This window comes from Bison bison, unplaced genomic scaffold (assembly GCF_000754665.1).
Source record: "Bison bison bison isolate TAMUID 2011002044 unplaced genomic scaffold, Bison_UMD1.0 scf7180017864093, whole genome shotgun sequence".
Classification (NCBI taxonomy): domain Eukaryota; kingdom Metazoa; phylum Chordata; class Mammalia; order Artiodactyla; family Bovidae; genus Bison; species Bison bison.
This window is the reverse complement of record NW_011494665.1, coordinates 2,836,854-2,861,111: the sequence shown is the minus strand read 5'-3', so window position 1 is coordinate 2,861,111 and position 24,258 is coordinate 2,836,854. Positions and strand designations below refer to the sequence as shown.

Below are 24,258 nucleotides of genomic sequence, written 5' to 3'. Positions count from 1 at the left end.
AAAATGGTATGTTAATAGACTACTCAACCAATTTCTATCAATAAAGGAAATAAATAAATGTTCTTGTTCATTAGAGAAGCACAGCTACTATAGTTCAATAATAATGAAAGAGATTTTGATAGACCTAAAATAAGTATTACAGTCATGGAAAGTAGTTAAAATTTCTTGAAAGATGAGTTATATTAACATAGGGAAGTCATAGCTTCAAAGATCCTTGGCCATTCATCATTTAAATATATAAATTGTAAAGTCAAATGAATATTATAAGCTATTCAGAAGAAAATAAAGATAACAGTCATAGATGCTGAGGTAAGACATTCCCTCCTGCTTAAAAACAAGAGCAGGGTTTGGGGGGTATTCATACAGGTAAAATAGAGTCCTCACACTCAACTATGTTGGCATTTTTCTCTTTGAAGGCAAATTATTTTTCAAAGAGGCTCTGAAGTATTTATAAACTATATCACATTTGCAGTAATGGCTCTGATTTTCTTTCTCCATTTTAATTGATTTATCTTTGTTGCTGCATGCGGGCTTTCTCTGTTTGGGGTGAGCAGGGGCTCCTATCTGCTTGCGGTACACAGGCTTCTCACTGTCGTGGCTTCTCCTGTTGTGGAGCACAGGCTCTAGGTGCAGGCTTCAGTAATTTCAGCACAGGGGCCCAGCAGTCGCGGTATGTGGGCTCAAGAGCATAGGTTAAATAGTTGTGGCACACGGGCTTAGCTGGCCCATGGCATGTGGGATCGTTCCAGACCAGGGATCAAACCCTCGTCCCCTCCATTTGCAGGCAGATTCTTTTTTTTTTTTTGCAGGCAGATTCTTAACCCCTGGACCACCAGGGAACCCCAATGGCTCTGATTTTCTCTTCATTTCCTTAAGGTGTCTAGCTCGATCATAAACTGAAAATAAGTCTTTTCATTTAAAAGAGCATCATTCCATTTTAGCCTACTGAGACTGATTTTGGACTTTTGACATTCACAAGTGTAAGATAATTATTTAATAATAATAATAGTTTAATAATAAACTGTGTTGTCTTGAGCTGAAAAGAGAGAAAGATTGAGAATATCATTCTGATGGTATTTAGGTGATCACTGAGGGAAACGAGAAATTTTCAGGAGTAGGAAGCGTATGCTAGGTCTGGTTAGAACTCTAATTCAAGAATAAGGTAATATTAGTACAAAAAGGATTGGTCCAAGGAAGACATTTTATAACATATAGGAAAAAGAACGTAGTGTTTAAAAAGGCACTATGCCCTTTTAAGAATGACATGCTCTTCAAAATTACTGACTGCAGCAAAGAGAAGTTTTCAACAGTGTCTGCTTTAGCACATAAGAAAATACAAATAGGAAATAAGAGATAAAAGCAGAGATAAGACAACAAACTGGGATAAAGAGGGACACAGCTAAGTACAGGGTGAAATTCAAAGTGAGCTAGACAAAATAAGAAAAAAGGTAATAAAATTTTTAAATGTCATAGAATTTTTAAAAATACGTCTTTGGTGGCATCAGGTCTTAGTTGCGCACGCAGGATTTCACTGCATCATGCAGCAAGCTCTGTTGTGGTGTGCGGGCTCAGAAGTAGCGAGCGGTGTGTGGGCTCAGTTGCCCTGGGGCACATATGATCTTAGTTTCCTGATCGGGCATGGAACTTGTGTCCCCTACACTGAAAGTCAAATTCTTAACCACTGGACCACTGGGGAAGTCCCTTCTCTGACCATTTTGTCTGACACAGACAGCAGTGGATTGGCACTAGTGGGGACGCAGTTTAGGAATAACATCCAGGAAATCCTTCCCTTGATTTCCCAACATACAGGTTGCACCACCAAATATGATCTCAGGTGCCCTTGGTCTGCAGCGGCTTGAAGCAAGGCTTCTGTACCTGGGTGACTGAAGTAAGGTCTCAGTGGTGAGAGCATCATAGCCTAACCACTAGACCAGTGTCAGTGACAAGGCCCTGACTCTTTGGCTTTGCAGAAAAGAATTCCTGCAAAGATGGAAAGTAGTGAAATAAGACAAGAGTTTACTAGGAGGAAAAAGAGTACAGTCTGTGTGGATAGGGGGATCAGCCTACACTGCAGGAGACACTGATTTGATCCTTGGGTCTGGGAGATCCCCTGGCGGAGGGCATGACAACCCACTCTAGTATTCTTGCCTGGAGAATCCAATGGTCAGAGGAGCCTGGTGGGCTATGGGCCATAGGGTCACAAAGAGTCAGACACGACTGAAGCAGCTTAGCACACAAGCAATGGAATACATTCTTAAATAAATGTGGTTATATTATATATCATTTTAACATGCATTTCTTGCTTTATTTTATTTTTTTGCTAATGACTTATTACTTGCTATTTATTTTACATTTATTTTAGACTACAGAAATGACGTTAGCAAACTCGAGCAATTTTTTTATTCCCATTCAAAATGGATCATAGCAGCAGAGACAACTTGCAACATCAACAACACATTTGGCCTAGGAACTGCTAACGAATGTATAGTACAGTGGTGTTTCAAGGAGTTTTGCAAAGGAGATGAGACCCTTGACTATCAGGAGCACAGTGGCTAGCTATCTGAAGTTGACAACAACAAATTGAGAGTCATTATCGAGGCTGATCGTCTCACAACTACAGAAGTTGCCCAAGAACTCAACATTGACTATTCTATAATCATTCTGCATTTGAAGCAAATTGGGAAGGTAAAAAATTTCAATAAGTGGGTGCCTCATGAGCTGACTAAAAATCAAAAAAATCATCATTCTGAAGTGTTGTCTTCTCTTTTTTTTTCTTTTTACAGTTAAATGTATTTGTATTGAAATAAATTTATTTATTGATTTATTTTTAATTGTAGGGTAATTGCTGTATAATATTGTGTTGGTTTCTGCCACATATCAACATGAATCAGCCATAGGTATACCTACGTCTCCTTCTTCCTGAACCGCCCTCCCCATCCCACCCCTCTAAGGTTGTTACAGAGTCCCGGTTTGAGTTCCCTGAGTCACATAGCAAATTCCCATTGGCTATCTATTTTACATTTGTATTCTCTTGTTCTACACAACAACAATGAACTATTTCTTGATCAGATTGTGACGTGTGATAAAAAGTGGATTTTATAAAACTGGTAAAGACCAGCTCAGTGGTTGGACTGAGAAGAAGCTCCAAAGCCAAACTTGCACCAAAAAAAGGTCATGGTCATTGTTTGGTGGTCTGCTGCCCATCTGATCCACTACAGCCTTCTAAATCCCAGCAAAACCATTACATCTGAGAAGTATGCTCAGCTGATTGATGAGATGCACCAAAAATTGCAATGCTTGCAGCCGACACTGGTCAACAGAATGAGCCCAATACTTCTCCCTAACAACTCCTGACTGCATGTCACATAACCAACGCTTCAAAAGTCAAATGAACTAGACTACAAAGTTTTGCCTCATCCACCATACTCACCAGACTTTCGCCAACTGACTACTACTTCTTCAAGCATCTTGACAACTTTTTTAAAAATTAATTTATTTTAATTGGAGGCTAATTACTTTAAAATATTGTAGTGGGTTTTGCCATACATTGACATGAATCAGCCATGCGTGTACATGTGCTCCCCATTCGATAACTTTTTGCATGGAAAACATTCCCACAACCAGCAGGAGGCAGAACATGCTTTCCAAGAGTTCATCAAATCCCAAAGCATGGATTTTTATGCTACTTGCTTTTTTATGCTACTTTATGCTACTTATGAATAAACAATCTTATTCATTGTGGGCAAAAATATATTGATTAAAATGGTTCCTATTTTGGTTAATAAAGATGTATTTAAGCCTAGTTATAATGATTTAAAATTCATGGTGTAAAACCGAAATTACCTTTTCATCAACCTAATAGATTCCTTAGGTGGATCTTGACTTGAGAATTCAAAGTCCTGATCTAACCATTTTCTTTCCCAACATTGTTCAGCATACTTAGCAACAACAATCAATAAACCCTATTATATCCCAGGCTTTCACTAACATGTTTTATGGCAGCAACTACCTGGTTACCAAAAGGCTTGTCTTCTATACGCATTTAACTGTAGTGTCTACAGGTAATACTTCTAAGTAGCTGTTTTGCTATTGCACACCATAGACTATTAATGCTCACATTTTATCACAAGGAACAGGACTAGTAATGACATTAAACCTAATAATAGACAAGTTAATATCAACTTGGAGAAGCCAGACTCCAAGATGGCCTCCACAGATTCCACCCTGTGGTATTCACACCCTTGTGTAGTTCCCTCTTTGTTGTATTAAGAATGGTTTCAATGATCAATAGAGTGTAGTAGATGTGCTTATATTAGAAAAGAGATGTAAAACCAGTGACCCACCATAAGATTCTTCAATAATAAGGAACTTAAAAAAGAAAAGCAAATTTGATCCAAAGTAAGGAGAAGAAATAGAATAACAAAGAAAAAAGCATGAATCAATAAAAGAAAAAATAGGTAAAGAATTGAAACAATAGAAACACAAATGATCGGTATCTGGGGGACTTCCCAGGTGGCACGAGTGGTAAAGAACCTGTCAATGCAGGAGATATGAGACACTGGTTCGATCCCTGGCTTGGGAAGATCCCATGGAGAAGGAAATGGCAACCCACTCCAATATTCTTGCCTGGAGAATCCCATGGACAGAGAAACCTGGAGGGCTACAGTTCATAGAGTCATGAAGAGTTAGACACAACTGAAGCAACTTAGTGCACACATACACATACACACCAATATCTGGAATGAAAGAGACAACATCACTACAGATACTACAGATACAAATTAATAAGGCAATGTTATCAACAACTTTATGTGATAAATTCAACAATTTAGACTAAACAGAAATTTCTCTACATACAAATTACCAAGTTTCACTCAAGAAGAAATAAATAGGGGCTTCCCTGATGGTACAGTGGTTGAGAATACACCTGCCAATGCAGGGGACATGAATTCAATCCCTGCTCTAAGATCCTGCATGCTATGTGGCAACTAAGCCTATGTGTTATAACTACTGAGCCAGCACTCTACACCCTCAAGTCACACCTACAGAAGCCTGTGCAGTTAGAGCCTGTGCTCTGTAATAAGAGAAGCCACCGCAGTGAGAAACCTGCATACCACAAGGAGGAGTATCCCCCCACTCTCTGCAACTAGAGAAAGCCCACGTGCAGCCAGGAAAACCCAGAACAGCCAAAAATAGATAAAAGAAATAAATTACCTCAATAGCTGCATATACATTTAAAAAATTGAATTCATAGGTTTAAAACCTCTCATATACCAATTGTTAGAGAAATGGAAATTAAAATCACAGTGAGATAGCACTTCATACCCATTAGAATGGCAATTATCAAAAATAGAAAATAGTTAAGTGTTCGTTAGGATGTGGAGAAATCAGAATCCTTGTGCATTGCTGCTGGAATGTAAAATGACAGTCACTGTGGAAAACAGTATGACAATTCCTCAAAAAGTTAAACACAGAATTGCCATATAATCCAGCAATTCAAATTCTGGGTATATACATAAAAGAACTGAAAGTAAAGATTTGACAAAGTATTTGTATACTCTGTCATGTTCACAGCAACATTATTTACAATAGACAAAAGGCAGAAACAACCCAACTGTTTGTCAATGGATAAATAACAAACAAAATGCAGTATATCCATTCAATAGAATATTATTTAGCCTTAAAAAGAAATGAAATTATGTCAGGGCACAATATGGATTAACCCTAAAGACATGCTAAGTGAAATAAGTAAAAAAAAAAAAAAAAAAAAAAAAAAAAAGGACAAATGTATGATTCCACTTTTTTTTGGCCATACCACAAGGCTTGTGGGATCTTAGTTCCCTGACCAGAGATTGAACCCACATGCTCATCAGTGAAGGCATGGAGTAATAATCAGTGGACTTCCAGGGAATTCCTTGTATGATGCCATTTATATGACATAACTAGATTAATCAAATTAACAGAGACAGGAAATAGAATGTAGTTACCAGGAGACAGAAGATAGGAGGAACAGGGGTGGATATTTTTTAAGGGAAAGAGAGAACCAGTCTGGAAAGATTATAAAGTTCTAAAGATAGATGGTGGTATTGGTACACACCATCAATACACTTAATGTCACTGAACTGTATGCCTAAAAATGGTTAAAATGGTAAAATTTGTGTTATGTATATTTTAGCACTATAATAATAAAAGACTTACCATTTTAAAAAGTTCCAAGCTTAAATAGTTTCATTGTGAATTCTACCAAATATTTGAGGAAGAAGTAACACTAGTTCTACAGAACTCTTCCAGGAAATAGAAAAGAATACTTTCCAGCTCATTTTATAAAGCCAGTATTATCCTCACATCAAAACCTGACAAAGACATTACAACTAAAACCGAAGAAGGAAAAAAAAAGTTATAGGCCCTCAAAAACATACATACAAAAGTCATTAACACAATTTTAGCAAATTAAATCCTGCAATGTGTGAAGATAACAAATCATAATCAAGTGAGGTTTATCCTGAGAATGTAAGATTTGTTTAATACTAGAAAATCAATCAATATAACTAATTCATCATATTTAAAAGACTAAAAAAGAAAAACTATATTCATTTTATCAGTAGATGTAGAAGAGCACTGACAAAATGCAGCACCAATTCATGATGAAAATTCTCAATAAACTAGGAATAAAAAGGAACTTGTTCAACCTAAGGACGAGCATCTACACAAAATCTATAATCAACATCATACTCAATGGTGAAAGGGTGAATATTTTCCACTTTAAGGTCAGAAATAAGGCAAATTTTACACTTTACACTTCTATTCAATATTATTGAGTAGAGGTCCTAGTCAGTGCTATGAGGCAAGAGAAAGAAAAGGCACATTTATTATAATGAAAAGAGTTAACTCTTTATTCACATATAACCTAATTATATATGTAGCACTTCCTAAGGAATCTATAAGAAGTAATAGAATAAGTCAATTCAGCAAGCTTTCAAGATTCAAGGTAACATACAAAAACCACTGTATTCATGGGCTTTCCTGGTGCCTCAACAGTAAAGAATCTGCCCACCAATGCAGGAGACTCCAGTTCGATCCCTGATCCAGGAAAATCCCACATGCCGGGGAGCAACCTAACCCGTTGGCCACAACTATTGAGCCTGTGGTCTAGAGCCCAGGAACTGCAGCTACTGAGCCCAAGTGCCACAACTACTGAAGCTCAGTGCCCTGGAGCCTGTGCTCCACAACAGAAGAAGCCACTACAATAAGAAGCCTGCACAATTCAATGAAAAGTAGCCCCCCACTCGCTGCAACTACAGAAAAGCCCCCACAGCAACAAAGACCCAGCACAGCCAAAAATAAATACATTTAAAAAATGATTTAAAAAAACCCACTGTATTTATATATACTAGCATGGTGAATTAGAAGAAGAAAATTTAAATATATATATATGGCTTAAAACATAAGTACAAATGTAATAAAATATCTTCAAGACCTGTATGATGAAAACTATAAGACATTGCTGAAAGAAAAATTAAAAGTCCTAAATAAGTGGAAATAGTTTCATGTTCATAAATCCTAATAAAAAATATCAGCAGGGAGGAGATGTCTGCAACAGTGGCAAAGCAAGAAACTCCAAGAACCTGTCCCTCCATAGAAATGCCAAAAAAAAAGAGAGAGTCAGAATTAACTTTGGAAAATCTCAAAGGTTTACAGCAACTAAATGTATGCTGAATGAAGAAAAAGGTGACTTAAGGCATTAAAGAAATTATTTGCCAAACCACTAACTAACTACAAGCTAAAGGAATCAAGATTTTACAGTCAAATAACACAAATTACAAATAACACAATCTTTTAAAAATGATTTAGAAAACTCACTAAATATACAAGCAACTACAACCCACAGCAAGCAATAACAACAGCCCTGAGGAAAGACAAGAATCTGATTTCCAAAATTATCATATTATATTGTCGACTTTTGAACAAAGTGGGGTCTACGAGTGCCAATCCTCTGAGCAGGTGAAATCCGTGTATAACTCTAGCCCTCCAGACCATGGTATTACATTTGCAGATTCAACCAGCCACAGATTATATAGTATTGTAGTATGTATTAATTTTTAAAAATCCACGTACAAGTGGAACTGTGCAATTAGAACTAACATTGCTCAAGGGTCCACTATAATAAAATGTTGTTTTCAGCAACAACAAAAAATAAGGCATTCAAAGAAACAAGAAAATATGACCTATTTATAAAGGGAAAAAAGGAAATTAACACAAACTGTCCCTAAAGAAGCACAGATACTGAAAAAGATTATAAATCAAAGAGCTAATAGAAACAATAGACATCACTCCAGAAGAAGTATGTTTCACCAAATAGAGAATATCAGTGAAGAGACAGAAATTATAAAAAAGGAACCAAACAGATATTCTGAAATTAAAAGTACAATAACTGAAATGAAAACTTCAGTAGAAGACCTGTATAGCAGATTTGAGCTGGCAGAAGAAAGAATCTGGAAATTTAAAGAGAGGGCCATTGAAGTTATTCAGAGAAGCAAAAAGAAAAAAAGAATGAAAAAAAAATGACCAAGCCTTAGAGACCAGTGGAACATCATTAAGTAAATCAATATATATAAAATAAGTCCCAGAAATAGGGAAAGAAAGGTACAGAAAGGATATATGAAGAATTAACGATGAAAATGTCTCACATTTAATGAACCTACAAAAATCAATTAAACACAAAAGAAGTCAGTAATGGAAGAAATTATCAAAAAAATCATATAGAAAACAAAAAAATAAAACAATGCCCATCTGTAGGAAAAAAAAAAGAAAACAAAAGCAGGAGCTTTTCCTTATCAGTAACTGTTTTAAACATACAAAATTTCTTCCATTAAAAGGCAGAGATTGACAATGGATAAAGAAAAACATGATCCAAGTATATGCTGTCTGTAAGAGACTAATGTTAGATTCAAAGACACAATAGGTAGAAAGTGAAAGAACGGAAAAATGCATTCCATTTTAATTACCAAATTATTTTAAAAAATACTTACCAAAAGAGGGTTGGGGGAGCAGCAGTCTACATTAACATCAAACAAAATAGATTTTAAAAAATTGTTATAAGAGACAAAGGTCATTATATATTAACAAAAAGGTTAATTCATCAAGATATAACAGTTACAAACATATACATACCTAACAACAGAGGACCACAAAATATGAAGCAAAAATGGACAGATGGAATGAAGGAAGAAATGAAGAAAGAAATAGTTTTATAACAACAGTTAACAGATTTTAATAACTCAGATTCAATAATGGATAGAACAACCAGAACAAAAGATCAGTATGGAAATAGAGGACTTGACCAACACTATGAACCAACCGGATCAAGCAGACATATAAAGAATATTCCACCCCAAAACAACAAAATGCTCAATCTTCTCAAGTGCACATGGAATATTCTCCACAACAGGTCATATGTTAAAGCACAAAAGAAATCTCAATAAATTTAAAAATACTTAAATCATATAAAGTATCTTCTCCACCCAAAATGGACTAAAACTAAAACTTCACACAGGGAAAACTGGACAATTCACAAGTATGTGGAGATTAAATAAAACAACCAATGGGTCAAAGAAGAAATCATAAGAAACGTTAGGAAACTTTGAGATAAAGGAAAACAAAAATCCAACATGCCCAAACTTATAGGATTCAATGAAAACGATGCTCAAAGGAAAATACACAGTTGTAAACACCTGTATTAAAATACAAGAGAGAGGAAAAAAGTGCTGTGATTGGCAGTAGAACATGGCAGAACCATGTTAAATAGGGCAAGTTCCTTTCCCCTATGGCAGAGGGGGCCAGCCAGAGTGACAAACCAAATGTCCTCCACAGAGAGTAGAATTGAAACTATTTCAAATGCAGTCTCCTTGAGTTTTTCAGGGGACTTCCCTGGTAGTCCAGTGGTTGGGAGTCTGCCTGCCAATGCAGGGGATACAAGTTCAATCCCTGGTCTGAGAAGATTCCACATACCACGGGGCAACTAAACCTGTGTGCCACAACTGCTGAGCCCATGAGCCACACGACTGAAGCTCATGCACCCTAGAGCCCATGTTCTGCAACAAGGGAAGCCACCACAATGAGAGGCCCTGGTACCACAACTAGAAAGCTCACTTGCTGCAACTAGGGGAAGTCCACGCACAGCAACAGAGACCCAGCATAGCCAATACATAAATAAATACACAAAATGAATTAAATGTTTAAAAAAAGAAGAGGGAATTCCTGTCTGTCCAATGGTTAGGACTCAGTGTTTTCACTCCCATGGCCTGGGTTCAATCCCTGGTTAAGGAAATAAGATCTTCTAAGCTGGGTGTGGCATAGCCAAAAAAGAAGAAAACATTTCAAATCATAATCTGACTGTATAACTAAAAAAAAACAAAACTGGTAAAGGAAGAGCAAAGTAAACCTGAAACTAGCAGAAGGAAGGAAATAATATAGTGAGCAGTGATTTTAAAAGTAGAGAGTGGAAAATAAATACACAAAATCAACAAAACCAAAATTTGGTTCTTCAAAAAGATCAACAAAATTGAGTTTAGCTGGAATCACTGAGAAAAAAAGAAAGAATACTCAAATTATTAGAATCAGAAATGAAAGTGGGGACATTATTACCAACTTTACAGAAATAAAAAGGATTGTGAGATAATACTATGAACAATTGCCCACCAAACAAATTAGATAACCTAGATCAAATGGAAAGATTCCTCAAAGCACATCAATTAGAAAAACTGACCCAGTAGAAATAGAAAACCTGAACAAAGCTATAGCAAGCAAAGAGATTAAATCAATAATCAAAATTTTCCTAGCAAAGAAAAGCCCAGGCCCTGCCTACAAAAAGTCTACAAACAATAAGTGTTGGAGAGGGTGTGGAGAAAAGGCAACCCTCTTACACTGTTGGTGGGAATGCAAACTGGTAGAGCCACTATGGAGAACACTGTGAAGATTCCTTAAAAAACTAGAAACAGAACTGCCATATGACCCAGCAATCCCACTGCTGGGCATACACACCAAGGAAACCAGAACTGAAAGAGACACATGTACCCCAATGTTCATTGCAGCACTGTTTACAATAGCCAGGACATGGAAGCAACCTAGATGTCCATTGGCAGATGAATGGATAAGGAGGTTGTGGTACATATACACATGGAATATTACTCAGCTATAAAAAAGAACATATTTGAGTCAGTTCTAAGGAGGTGGATGAAACTGTAGTCTATTATACAGAGTGAAATAAGTCAGAAAGAGAAACACCAATATAGTATATTAATGCATATATATGGAATCTAGAAAGATGGTAACCATGATCCTAATATGCAAGGCAGCAAAAGAGACACAGATGTAAAGAACAGACTATTGGACTATGTGGGAGAAGGTAAGGGTGGGATGATATGAGAGATATTGAAACATATATATGTAAAATAGATGACTAGTGCAAGTTCGATGCATGAAGCAGGGTGCTCAAAGCCAGTGTTCTGGGACAACCCAGAGGTTGGGGTGAGGAGGGAGGTGGGAGCGGGGTTCAGGATGGGGGTGGGCATGCATGTACACCCGTGGCTGAATAGTGTCGATGTGTGGCAGGGACCACTACAGTGTTGTGAAGTGACTGTCCTCCAATTAAAATAAAGAAATAAATTTTTTTTAAAAGAAAGAAAAGCCCAGGCCTATATGGCTTCAATTGTTAATTTCCACAAACATTTAAAACAAAATTCACACCAATGTTTCTCAAACTTAAAAATAAAAGATGATGAAGAAAAGAAGAAAAAGGAGGAAACACTTCCTAACTCATTCTAAGAGACCAGCATTTGCCCTGATACCAAAGTTAGACAAAGACATCATAAAACAGGAAAACTACAGACCAATATCCTTTAGGAATATAAATACAAAACTCCTTAAGAAAATACTGGAAAACCAAATCCAGCAGCATATTAATAGGATTATACACCATGATCAAGTGGGATTTTTCTAGTAATTCAAAGGCAGTACAATATATAAAATCAATTACTGTAATATACATATTAGTAGAATGAAAGAAAAAAATGCTTAAAAATATTTGAGAAAAATCCAAAGCCTTTTCACAGTAAAAACACTCAACAATTAGGGGTGAGAAAGAACTTGTTCAAAATGATAAGGGCCACATATGGAAACTCCACAGCTAACATCTTACTCAGTGGTGAAAGAAAGTTTTTGCTCTAATATCAAAAATAAGATAAGGAGGCCCACTATTGCCACTTCCATTCAATACTGTACTCTAAGTTCTAGCCAGAGAAATTAGGCAAGAAAATGAAATAAAAGGTACCAAAATGGGAAATGGAGGAGCAAAATTACCACTATTCACAGGTTCAGTTCAGTTCAGTCGTTCAGTAGTGTCCGACTCCTTGGCGACCCCATGGACTGCAGCATGCCAGGCCTCCCTGTCCATCACCAATTCTTGGATATATTATATATGAAATATCCTGTAAAATCCAGAAGAACTACTAGAGCCAATAAAATAATTCAGCAAAGTTGCAGCATACCAGATCCACATACAAATATCAGCTGTACTTACATACATTAGCAATAAACAAACTAGTAAGATAAATTAAGAAAAAAAATTCATTACAATAGCATCAAAAAAGAATAAACTACTCAGAATAAACTCAACCTTGGAGGTGCAGTACTTGTACATTGAAAACTACAAAATATTGCTTGAATAAATTAAAGACAGCCTGAGTAAATGGAAAAACATCCCATGTTCATGAACTGGAAGACCTAACACTGTTAAGATGACAACAATCTCCAAAGTGATCTACTAATTCAACATAATTGCTATCAAAATCCTGAGGGCCTTTTTGGAAAAAATGGAGAAGCCCATCCTCAAATTGATATGGAATTCTAAGAGATCTTGAATGGCCAAAATAATCTTGAAAAAGAACAGTTAGAAGACTTCACATTTCCCATTTCAAAACACAATTCAAAGCTACAGTGATCAAAGCACTGTGGTACTGCAAAAGGACAGACACACAGACCAATGGAATAAAATTGAGAGTACAGAAATAAGGTGACATCTATACTCAACTGGCGGAGAAGGCAATGGCACCCCACTCCAGTACTCTTGCCTGGAAAATCCCATGGATGGAGGAGTCTGGTAGGCTGCAGTCCATGGGGTCGCTAAGAGTTGGACACAACTGAGCGACTTCACTTTCACTTTTCACTTTCATGCATTGGAGAAGGAAATGGCAACCCACTCCAGTGTTCTTGCCTGGAGAATCCCAGGGACGGGGGAGCCTGGTGGGCTGCCGTCTATGGGGTCACACAGAGTCGGACACGACTGAAGCGACTTAGCAGCAGTAGCAGCAGCATAGTCAACTGGATTTGACAAGGATGCCAAGAGCATACAATAAGTGAAATGTGTCTCTTTGACAAACAGCGCTGGCACAATACAAAACCCCAAAGTCCCCAACAAAACACTATTAGACCTATTAAATGCATTTAGTCAAGTTGCAGGATACAAGATTTATATACAGAAACTTGTTGCTTTTCTATACACTAATAATGAACTATCAGAGAGAGAAAACAAGAAAACAACCCCATTTACAACTGCATCAAAAAGAATAAAATAAATTTAACTCCAAAGAGGTGAAAGGCTTATACTCTGAAAATACCATAACACTGGTGAAAACAACTGAAGACGATACAAAGAAATGGAAAGATATCCCAGGTTCATGAATTTGAACAATTAATATTATTAAAATGTCAATACTACCAAAAGCAATGGATAATTTTAATGCAATCCCTATCAAAACACCCATGATGTTTTCCACAAGACTAGAATAAACAATCCTAAAATTTATACGGAACCACAAACTACCCCTAATAACCAAAGTATGTTGAGAATAAAGAACAAAGCTAGAGGTATCACACTCCCTGTTGTCAGACTATACTACAAAACTACAGTAAACAAAACAATATGGTACTAAGACTTCCCAGGTGGCCCAGCGGTTAAGACTCCATGTTTCCACTGCCAGGGACATGGGTTTGATACCAAGTCACAGAACTAAGATCCCATAAGCCATGTGGTGCAGCCCCCCTCCCCTGCCAAAAAATTATATAATAACTAAATAGAGAACTTGATCACCAGATGGTCATAACAAAATTAGACTGATTATATTCTTTGCAGCCAAAGATGGAGAAGTGCTATACAGTCAGCAAAAACAAGACCAGGAGCTGACTGTGGCTTGGATCATGAACTCCTTACTGCCAAATTCAGACTTAAATTACAGAAAGTAGGGAAAACCACTAGACCATTCAGGTATGACTTGAATCAAATCCCTTATGATTATACAGTGGAAGTGACAAACAGATTCAAGAGATTAGCTCTGATAGATAGAATGCCTGATGAACTATGGATGGAGGTTTGTGACACTGTACAGGAGGCAGTAATCAAGATCACCCCCAAGAAAAAGAAATGCAAGAAGGCAAAATGGTTGTCTGAGGAGGACTTATGAACAGCTGTGAAAAAGAAGAGAAGTGAAAGGCAAAGGAGGAAAGGAAAGATATACCCATTTGAATGCAGAGTTCTAAAGAATAGCAAGGAGAGATAAGAAAGCCTTCTTCAGTGATCAGTGCAAAGAAATAGAAGAAAACATCAGAATGGGAAAGACTAGAGATCTCTTTAAGAAAATTAGAGATACCAAGGGAACATTTCATGCAAAGATGGGCACAATAAAGGACAGAAATGGTATGGACTTAACAGAAGCAGAAGATATTAAGAAGAGGTGGCAAGAATACACAAAAAAACTATATGAAAAAGATCTTCACAATCCAGATAATCACGATGGTGTGATCACTCACCTAGAGCCAGAATTCTGGAATGCAAAGTCAAGTGGAACTTAGGAAGCATCACTACGAACAAAGCTAGTGGAGGTGATGGAATTCCAGTTGAGCTATTTCAAATCCTAAAAGATGATGCTGTGAAAGTGCTGCACTCAATATGCCAGCAAATTTGGAAAACTCAGCAGTGGCCACAGGACTGGAAAAGGTCAGTTTTCATTCCAACCCGAAAGAAAGGCAAAGCCAAAGAATGCTCAAACCACCACACAATTGCACTCATCTCACATGCTAGTAAAGTAATGCTCAAAATTCTCCAAGCCAGGCTTCAACAGTACATGAACCATGAACTTCCAGATGTTCAAGCTGGATTTAGAAAAGGCAGAGGAACCAGAGATCAAATTTCTAACATCTATTGAATCACTGAAAGAGCAAGAGAGTTCCAGAAAAATATTTATTTCTGCTTTATTGACTATGCCAAAGCCTTTGACTGTGTGACCACAACAAACTCTGAAAAATTCTTAAAGAGATGGGAATACTAGACCACCTGACCTGCCTCTTGAGAAATCTGTATGCAGGTCAGGAAGCAACACTTAGAACTGGACATGGAACAACAGACTGGTTCCAAATAGGGAAAGGCGTACGTCAAGGCTGTATATTGTCACCCTGCTTATTTAACCTACATGCAGAATACATCATGAGAAACTCTGGGTTGGATGAAGCACAAACTGGAATCAAGACTGCCGGGAGAAATATCAATAACCTCAGATACGTAGATGGCACCACCCTTATGGCAGAAAGCAAAGAAGAACTAAAGAGCGTCTTGATGAAAGTGAAAAAGGAGTGTGAAAAAGTTGGCTTAAAACTCAACGTTCAGAAAACTAAGATCATGGCATCTGGTCCCATCACTTCATGGCAAATAGATGGTGAAGCAGTGGAAACAGTGAGAGACTATTTTTTTGAGCTCCAAAATGACTGCAGATGGTGACTGCGGCCATGAAATTAAAAGACTCTTGCTCCTTGGAAGAAAAGTTATGACCAACCTAGACAGCATATTAGAAAGCAGAGACATTACTTTGCCAACAAAGGTCCGTCAAGGCTATGGTTTTTCCAGTAGTCATATATGGATGTGAGAGTTGGACTATAAAGAAAGCGGAGCACCAAAGAATTGATGCTTTTAATAACTGTGGTGTGGGAGAAGACTCTTGAGAGTCTCTTGGAAAGCAAGGAGATCCAACCAGTTCATCCTAAAGGAAATCAGTCCTGAATATTCATTGGAAGGACTGATGAAGCTCAAACTCCAATACTTTGGTCACCTGTTGCAAAGAACTGACTCATTGGAAAAGATCCTGATGCTGGGAATGACTGCAGGCAGGAGGAGAAGGGGACAACAGAGAATGAGATGGTTAGATGGCATCACCGACTCAACAGACATGAGTTTGAGGAAGCTCAGGGATTTGTTGATAGACAGGGAAGCCTCGTCTGCTGCAGTCCATGGGGTTGCAGAGTCGGACATGACTGAGCCACTGAATTGAACTTAACTGAAATAGAGAACTTGAAATGACTATGAATAAAAAGAAGGAACATTAAAAATTATTAATGGTATCTCACAGATCATTGGTGGGGATATAAAATAATACAGCCATTTTAGAAAGTTTGTCAGTTTCTTATAAAACTTAACATGTAGCTACTATGACACAAGAATCGCACTTAAGCATTTTTTATTAATTAATTTTTTTTTTTTTGGCTGTGCTGGATCTTCATTACTGCATGTAGGCTTTCTCTAGCTGGGGTGAGCAGGAGCTATTCTCTAATTGTCATGTGCAGACTTCTCCTTGCAGTGGCTTCTGTTTTGGAGCACAGGCTTTAGGCTTGTGGGCTTCAGGATTTGCAGGTTGTGAGCTCCAGAGCATATGGGCTCAGTAGTTGTGGCACACGGGCTTAGCTGCTCCGCAGCATATGGAATCTTCCTAGACCAGGGATTGAACCTGTGTTCCCTGCACTGGCAGGCAGATTCTTCTCCACTGTACCACAGGGAAGTCTCCACTCTTAAGCATTTTATCCCAGAGACATAAAAACATATTCACAGCAAAATCTATACAACAATGTTGTTGTTTTAGTTGCTAAGTTGTGTGACTCTTCTGCGATCCCATGGATTGTAGCCCTCCAGGCTCCTATGTCCATGGGATTTTCCAGGCAAGAATACTGTAGTGGGATGCCATTTCCTTCTCCAGGGGATCTTCTCAACCCAGGGATTGAACCCTCATCTTTTGCACTGCAGGCAGATTTTTTACCACTGAGCCACCTGGGAAGCCCACAAGAATCTTTAGAGCAGCTTTATTTGTAATTGCCAAATAATAGGAACAACCCAAATCATCCTTATAGGTGAATAGTTAAAATCCAGTACATCTATACAATGGGATATTATTCACCAATTATTTTTATTCAGTAATTTTTAAAATTATATAGTGATATACTCAATTTGGATTGATCTTGAGGGCATTTTTTTCTTTCTTTTAAAAAAATTATTTGTATTTGGCTGTGCTGGGTCTTCACTGCTGTGCACAATCTTTCTGTAGTTGCAACTGGCAGGAGCTACTCTTCATTGCAGTGCATGGGTTTCTCATTGCAATGGCTTCTCTTGTTGTGGAGCATGGGCTCTAGAGAACTCAGGCTTCAGTACTTACAGCTCAGGGGCTCAGTAGGTGTGGAGCACAGGCTTAGTTGCTCCACAACATGTGGGATCCTCCCAGACCAAGGATCAAACCCGTGTCCCTTGCAGGTGGTTTCTTAACCACTGAACCACCAGGGAAGTAGTTTTATTTAAACTTCCAGATTTTATTTTAAATTTCCTGATCAAAAGGAAACTTAGACATCTAAATAAAAAACAAGATTACAAATCAAGATAGTCTGCAGGCCACCAGATTGTGATCTCTGTCATAGAGGCTTCTATAAAACTATGTTAAGAGGGCTTCCCTGATGGCTCAGTTGGTAAAGAGTCTGCCTGCAATGTGGAAGACCTGGGTTAAGAAGTTAAGAAGTTAAGGAACTTCCCTGGTGGTCCACCCCTTCATGGATCATAGCCTTGTCATGGCAAAGGGGCTTGCATAACTCAGTGAAGTCATGAGCCATGTCATGTAGGGCCACCCAAGACGAGCGGGTCCTGGTGGAGATTTCTGACAAAACGTGGTCCATTGGAGGAGGGAATAGCAAACCACTCCAGTATTCTTGCCATGAGAACCCCATGAACAGTATGAAAAGGCAAAAGATATGACACCAGACAATGAGCCCCCAGGTTGGAAGGTGTCCAATGTGCTACTGGGTAATAACAGGGCAATTTCTAACAGCTCTGGAAAGAAGGAAGTAACTGGACCAAAGCAGAAATGATGCTCAGTTGTGGATGTATCTGGTGGTGAAAGTAAATCTGATGCTCTGAAGAACAATATTGCATAGGAACCTGGAATGTTAAGTCCATGATTCAAGGTAAATTGGACATAGTCAAGTAGGAGATGGCAAGAGTGAACATCAACATCTTAAGAATCAGTCAACTAAAATGGATGGAAATGAGTGAATTTAAACCAGACGACCATTATACCTACTACTGTGGGCAAGAATCCCTTAGAAGAAATGGAGCAGCCCTCATAGCCAATGAAAGAGTTCAAAATGCAGTACTTGGGCGCAAACATAAAAATGATAGAATGATCTTAGTTCATTTCCAAGACAAACCATTCATCATCACAGTAATCCCAAGTCTACACCCCAACCACTGATGCCAAAGAAGTTGAAGTTGACTGGTTCTCTAAAGATCTACAAGACTTTCTAGAACTAACTCCAAAAAAAAGATGCCCTCTCAATCATAGGGGGCTGGAATGCAAAAGTAGAAAGTCAAGAGATACCTGGCAAGTTTGACCTGAAGAACTATGGACAGATGTTCATAACATTTGTACAGGAGGCAGTGACCAAAACCATTCCAAAGGAAAAAAAAAATGCAAGATGACAATGTCTGAGGAGGCTTTACAAATAGCTGAGGAAAGAAGAGAAGCAAAAAGCAAAGGAGAAAGGGAAAGATACACCCAACTGAATGGAGTGTTCCAGAGAACAGCAAGGAGATAAGAAGGCCTCCTTAAATGAAAAATGCAAACAATTAAAAGAAAACAATAGAATGGGAAAGACTAGAGGTCTCTTCAATAAAATTGGAGGTATCAAGAGACTATTTCATGCAAGGATGGGCACAATGAAGGGCAGAAATTGTAGGAACCTAACAGAGGCAGAACAGATTAAGAAGAGGTGGCAAGAATACACAGAAGAACTATACAAAATAGGTCTTAATGACTGGGATAACCAAAATGGTGTGATCTCTTACTTAGAGCCAGACATCCTGAAGTGTGAAGTGGGCCTTAGGAAGCATTACTACAAACAAAGATAGTGGAGGGGATGGAATTCCAGCTGAGCTGTTTCAAATCATAAAAGATGACGCTGTGAAAGTGCTGCACTCAATATGCCAGCAAATTTGGAAAACTCATCAGTGGCCACAGGACTGGAAAAGGTCAGTTTTCCTTCCAACCCCAAAGAAAGGCAGTGCCAAAGAATGTTCAAACTATCGAACAACTGCACTCATTTCGCATACTAGTAGGTTATCCTCAAAATCCTTCAAGCTAGGCTTTAGCAGTACATGAACCGAGAACTTCCAGATGTACAAGTTGGGTTTAGAAAAGACAGAGGATCAAAGATCTAATTGCCAACATTTGCTGAATCACAGAGAAAGCAGGACAATTCCAGAAAAACATCTGCTTCATTGACTATGTGAAAGCCTTTGACTATGTGGAAAATTCTTCAAGAGATGGGAATACCAGACCACCTCACCTGTCTCCTGAGAAACCTGTATACAGGTCAAGAAGCAACAGTTATAACTGGACATGAACAACAGACTGGTTCAAAATCGGGAAAGGAATACAAGGCTGTATATTGTCATCTTGTTTATTTAACTTATATGTAGATTACATCACATGAAATGCTGGGCTGGATTAATCATAAGCTGGAATCAAGATTGCTGGGAGAAGTATCAATAACCTCAGATACGCAGATGATACCACTCTAATGACAGAAAATGAAGAGGAACAAAAAAGTTTCTTGATGAGGGTGAAAGAGGAGAGTGAAAAAGCTGACTTAAAACTCAACATCCAAAAAAAAGATCATGGCATCCGGTCCCATCACTTCAGGGCAAATAGAAGGGGAAAAGTGGAAGCAGTAACAGAGTTCCTTTTCTTGGGCTCCAAAATCACTGCAGAGGGTGACTGTAGCCACAAAATTAAGACACTTGCTCCTTTAAAGGAAAGCCTTACAAACCTAAACAGTGTATTAAAAAGCAGAGACATCACTTTACTGACAAAGGTTCCTATAGTCAAAGTTATAGTTTTTCCAGTAGCCATGTACAGATATGATAGTTGGATCATAAAGAATGCTGAGTGCTGAAGAACTAATGTTTTCTAATTGTGGTGCTAGAGAAAACTTTTGAGAGTCCCTTGGACTTCAAGGAGATCAAACCAGTCAATCCTAAAGGAAATCAACCCTGTATATTCATTGAAAGGACTGATGCTGAAGCTGAAGTTCTAGTACTTTGGCCATCTTGATGTGAAGAGCTGACTCACTGGAAGAGACTTTGATGCTGAGAAAGACTGAAAGTAAAAGGAGAAGAGAGCGGTAGAGGATGAGATGGTTAGATAGTATCATCAACTAAATGGATATGAATCTGAGCAAATTCCAGGAGATAGTGAAGGCCAGGGAAGCCTGGCATGCTGCAGTCCATGGGGTGACAGAGTTGGACATGACTTAGCAACTGAACAACAACTGGTGGTCCAGTGGTTACGAGTCCACCTGTCAATGCAGGTGACTCAGGTTTGGTCTCTGAATCAGGAAGATTCCACTTAGTTGCTGTGGAGCAACTAAGCCTGCGCGCCACAACTACTGAGCCCACGTGCTTCAACTACTGAAGCCCGCGCACCTAGATCTGGCGCTCTGCAACAAGAGAACCCACTGAGATGAGACTCCTATGAACCGCAAAGTTTAAACTTAACCTTAAAATCAATGGGAAGCCACCAAAGGAATTTAAACAGTAAATACATAATTTTTATAGTTTTTGTAATATCATTCTAGCCACAGACAATATTGAAGGTAGAGTATCAGTTTAGAAGCTACTGTGAAAGTCTAGGTGAAAGACAGCAGTGTCTCCTTCACCTAGTAAGAAATGGATTTGAGAGATTTTTAGAAGAATTGACTTAGCATTCAATGATGTACTGAACAGAGGAGGTGAGGGAGAAGGTAGAGTCAAGAGGGACTCTTGGGATTTTGCCTCAAATAGCTGGGGAAAGGATCACTGGAGAAAAAGTAGGTTTACAGAGGGAAACAAATCTGACGGACTGTTAAAAGTCGGATATTTGCACGTTTTTAGAGGCGTTAGAAACAGATAAATTCCTTATCCTTTCACCCAGTAACTCCATTTCTGGTATTATACCATACAAAAATTAACCAAAAGGAATAGAAATTGTCTGAAGATACTCAGTTATGCCATTTACAAAGTAAAAACCTGCTAAAAGTGCAAAGTTGGTGGCATGGTTAAACAATTGGCATATTAATCTATGTATTTTTAGAATACAAAATACTCTTATGTGGATCTGATGACACAAGGAAACATGCATATGGAATAATTTTTAAAGGAACCTCAAATGACACATATACAAAATGACCATAAACGCAGATATATGCAATAACAGAGACTGGAATGGAAAATCTGCAGAGGTATAAACTACTAAGTGTACTGTTTATTAGTTTTTTTTGTGAAGGATAATAGTGAGATATGCTATATATGTGCTAGCAAATCAAATCAAGCAAATCTTGTCAGTATTCTCAGGATTCAAAAATCCTTTTAATTCCTACCTGGTAAACGATGGAAGCCAGAGATGCATTTATCAAAACCACACCATCTTTCAGAGCTTTTACAACATGGTAAGATCCATTCACAGTAGTTAGCTGCTCTTCAAAGTACTCCCTCAGGAACTGGTACATAATCCTGAGATTCTGAAAATCAGCCCCAAAGTAGCACAAATCTGAAGAGATTTTTTTTTATTCCCTAATGCCATTTTAAACTCAAAGCAAAAAAATAAATAAATAAATAAATAAACTCACAGCATTAAAAAAAAAAAAGTGTGACTATGCATTCTGGGGCTTAAAGAAGTAAAAATAAAAATCTTTGCTCGCCCTCATCAAATTCTGTTGGAAAGATGTCATTTTAAAATGGTACTAGTGTCTGAAAGATCCATTAATGACAAGCAATTAGAAATAGTAAGCTTCAAAGCTTATGTCAATTTTAGTGTAATTTGTGCCATTCCAGAAACTGACAGTTGGGGGTAGGGTGGGGAATGGATGCTGGAGAATGACTACAACATTTTACATCTAATGATCATACTATAAAACTCTGGTAACTTCTCTGAAATGAAGTTTTAGAATGAGGATCCCCTCCAAAGTGCTACCCTTGGTGCCAACTTCATCTCTTTCCTATAATTCTAACCAAGTTGTATCTTTTACTTCTGGTTTAGTATTCCTCAAGGATAGAACTACTTAATAATGATAAAGTAGTAACTTGCATTTTCTGAAGGCAAAATCTGGAAGCAAAAAAAAAGTTTTCCTAGCAAAAAGACTGCCCACTGAAGGAGTTACCCTTAAGGGGGCTAGAAAAATTCAAAAGATTGACTCACATCTGAAATATAGACTTTTGTGCTGCTTTTATCAAATACTTCTACTGTAATAACATAGACCTGTCCCACCTCTAGACTCCATCGGTCTCCAGGTTGGACTGTGAAACCTGTACACAAATCAATAAAGAAAAATATCAGAAGAGGCCATTTTTCTATAATGAATTTTAAAAATACAAACTTTAAAAAGCCATTTAAACAGCAAAAGTCACTAGTAGATGGAGATGGTTTCCAAAGTAGATCCTTTAGTTCCCTCTATAAAACTATAATAATTTGGGGTTCCAAAGATTCTAGTTTAACTTAGTTCATCTCAGGTATAAAAGAAGCATTCTCACTTACATCTGTATACAGATACCACCCACCCCAAACCCACAATTTTGCTCATTTCTGATATGTCAGGCAAGTTTTCAGCTGCTTTCAGATTCATTGCTTCATGTGGCTTAAGGACATAGGTTTCTTCTTTCTTTGTATGAAGTCTCTTTTCCTAGTCCAACCTTGTATTACATGGAGTTTCATACTTTTTCACAGTCTATTTCAAGATGCTTTACTCTTGCAAATAGCATTTAACTAGAACAATGCGACTCCAGTACTCTTGCCTGGAAAATCCCATGGACGGAGGAGCCTGGTAGGCTGCAGTCCAGGGGGTCGCTAAGAGTCCGACACGACTGAGCGACTTCCCTTTCACTTTTCACTTTCATGCATTGGAGAAGGAAATGGCAACCCACTCCAGTGTTCCTGCCTGGAGAATCCCAGGGACGGGGGAGCCTGGTGGGCTGCCATCTATGGGGTTGCACAGAGTCGGACACGACTGAAGTGACTTAGCAGCAGTAGCAGAACAATTCAAGAAAACATGTCAAAGTAAGGTTGAATTTTAAATTAGTTAAGTCTCAAAATGAAGCACTCTAATCTTTAATGCAGTCATTTCAGTGGCATACTTTAAGTTATTTGGCTTTCTGAAAATCATTATCTAAAAATACCTAAAAATCCAGGCTCTACAACATATATGGTGCAATTTGGGAGTCCAGACACAGATCGCATATGGACATCTTAATTTTTGCTTAAGGAAATTTTATGAGCTAGATTTGGGTGAAAAGAAAAATATAAGCTACCAAAATGAATAAATAAATAAATAAGCCCATAAACAAAAGCAAGTAAAAATTCTTTCATTATCTCTTAGAAAGCAAAACTTAAATGCATACATTCTGAGAAAAATCTGAGGGTTCAGTAATCACAGGTATCAGGTATTCTTGAATTTCAAATATCAGGAAGATGAAACGAAAGAAAAAAAGATCTTGCTCCAAGTTTTTAATATTCATTTAGCTACAGAATCCTCTTCCCTTGTAACAGTGTTTCATAGGAGCCCATTAGGGAAAGCAGGACAAAGTGGAATTGCTCTGGCTGAAGAAATGGACAGTGGTGGATGGAGAGGGAGCAGCATGACTTGGCATCCAGCCCAGTAACTTGCCTCGGGCTCCCCAGACAGTTTTAAAAATCACTAATTGATTTTCTATTACCTGTGGCAATTCTTTAATATCAAAATGTTTTCTCTTCCACCAGAGATACTTCTATGTCATACATCACACTACACATTATTTATTCTGTTAGCCTATAACACTACACATTATTTATTCTGTTAGCCTATACACAATCTGGGGCTTCTCAGGTGGTGCTA

General features: G+C 38.0%; 1 protein-coding gene across 1 annotated transcript in view; it reads right to left on the bottom strand.

Moving 5' to 3' along the window:
- The window catches only part of NUP210L (nucleoporin 210kDa-like), a 101,586-nt gene that overhangs the window by 59,260 nt on the left and 18,068 nt on the right, over positions 1–24,258 (bottom strand). The window contains exons 8-10 of the mRNA XM_010838380.1: positions 23,564–23,632; positions 22,590–22,696; positions 21,772–21,912 (exon numbers count right to left, since the gene is read on the bottom strand). Coding sequence (XP_010836682.1) covers positions 21,772–21,912; positions 22,590–22,696; positions 23,564–23,632 — 317 coding nt within the window. The remainder of the gene's footprint in view (positions 1–21,771; positions 21,913–22,589; positions 22,697–23,563; positions 23,633–24,258) is intronic.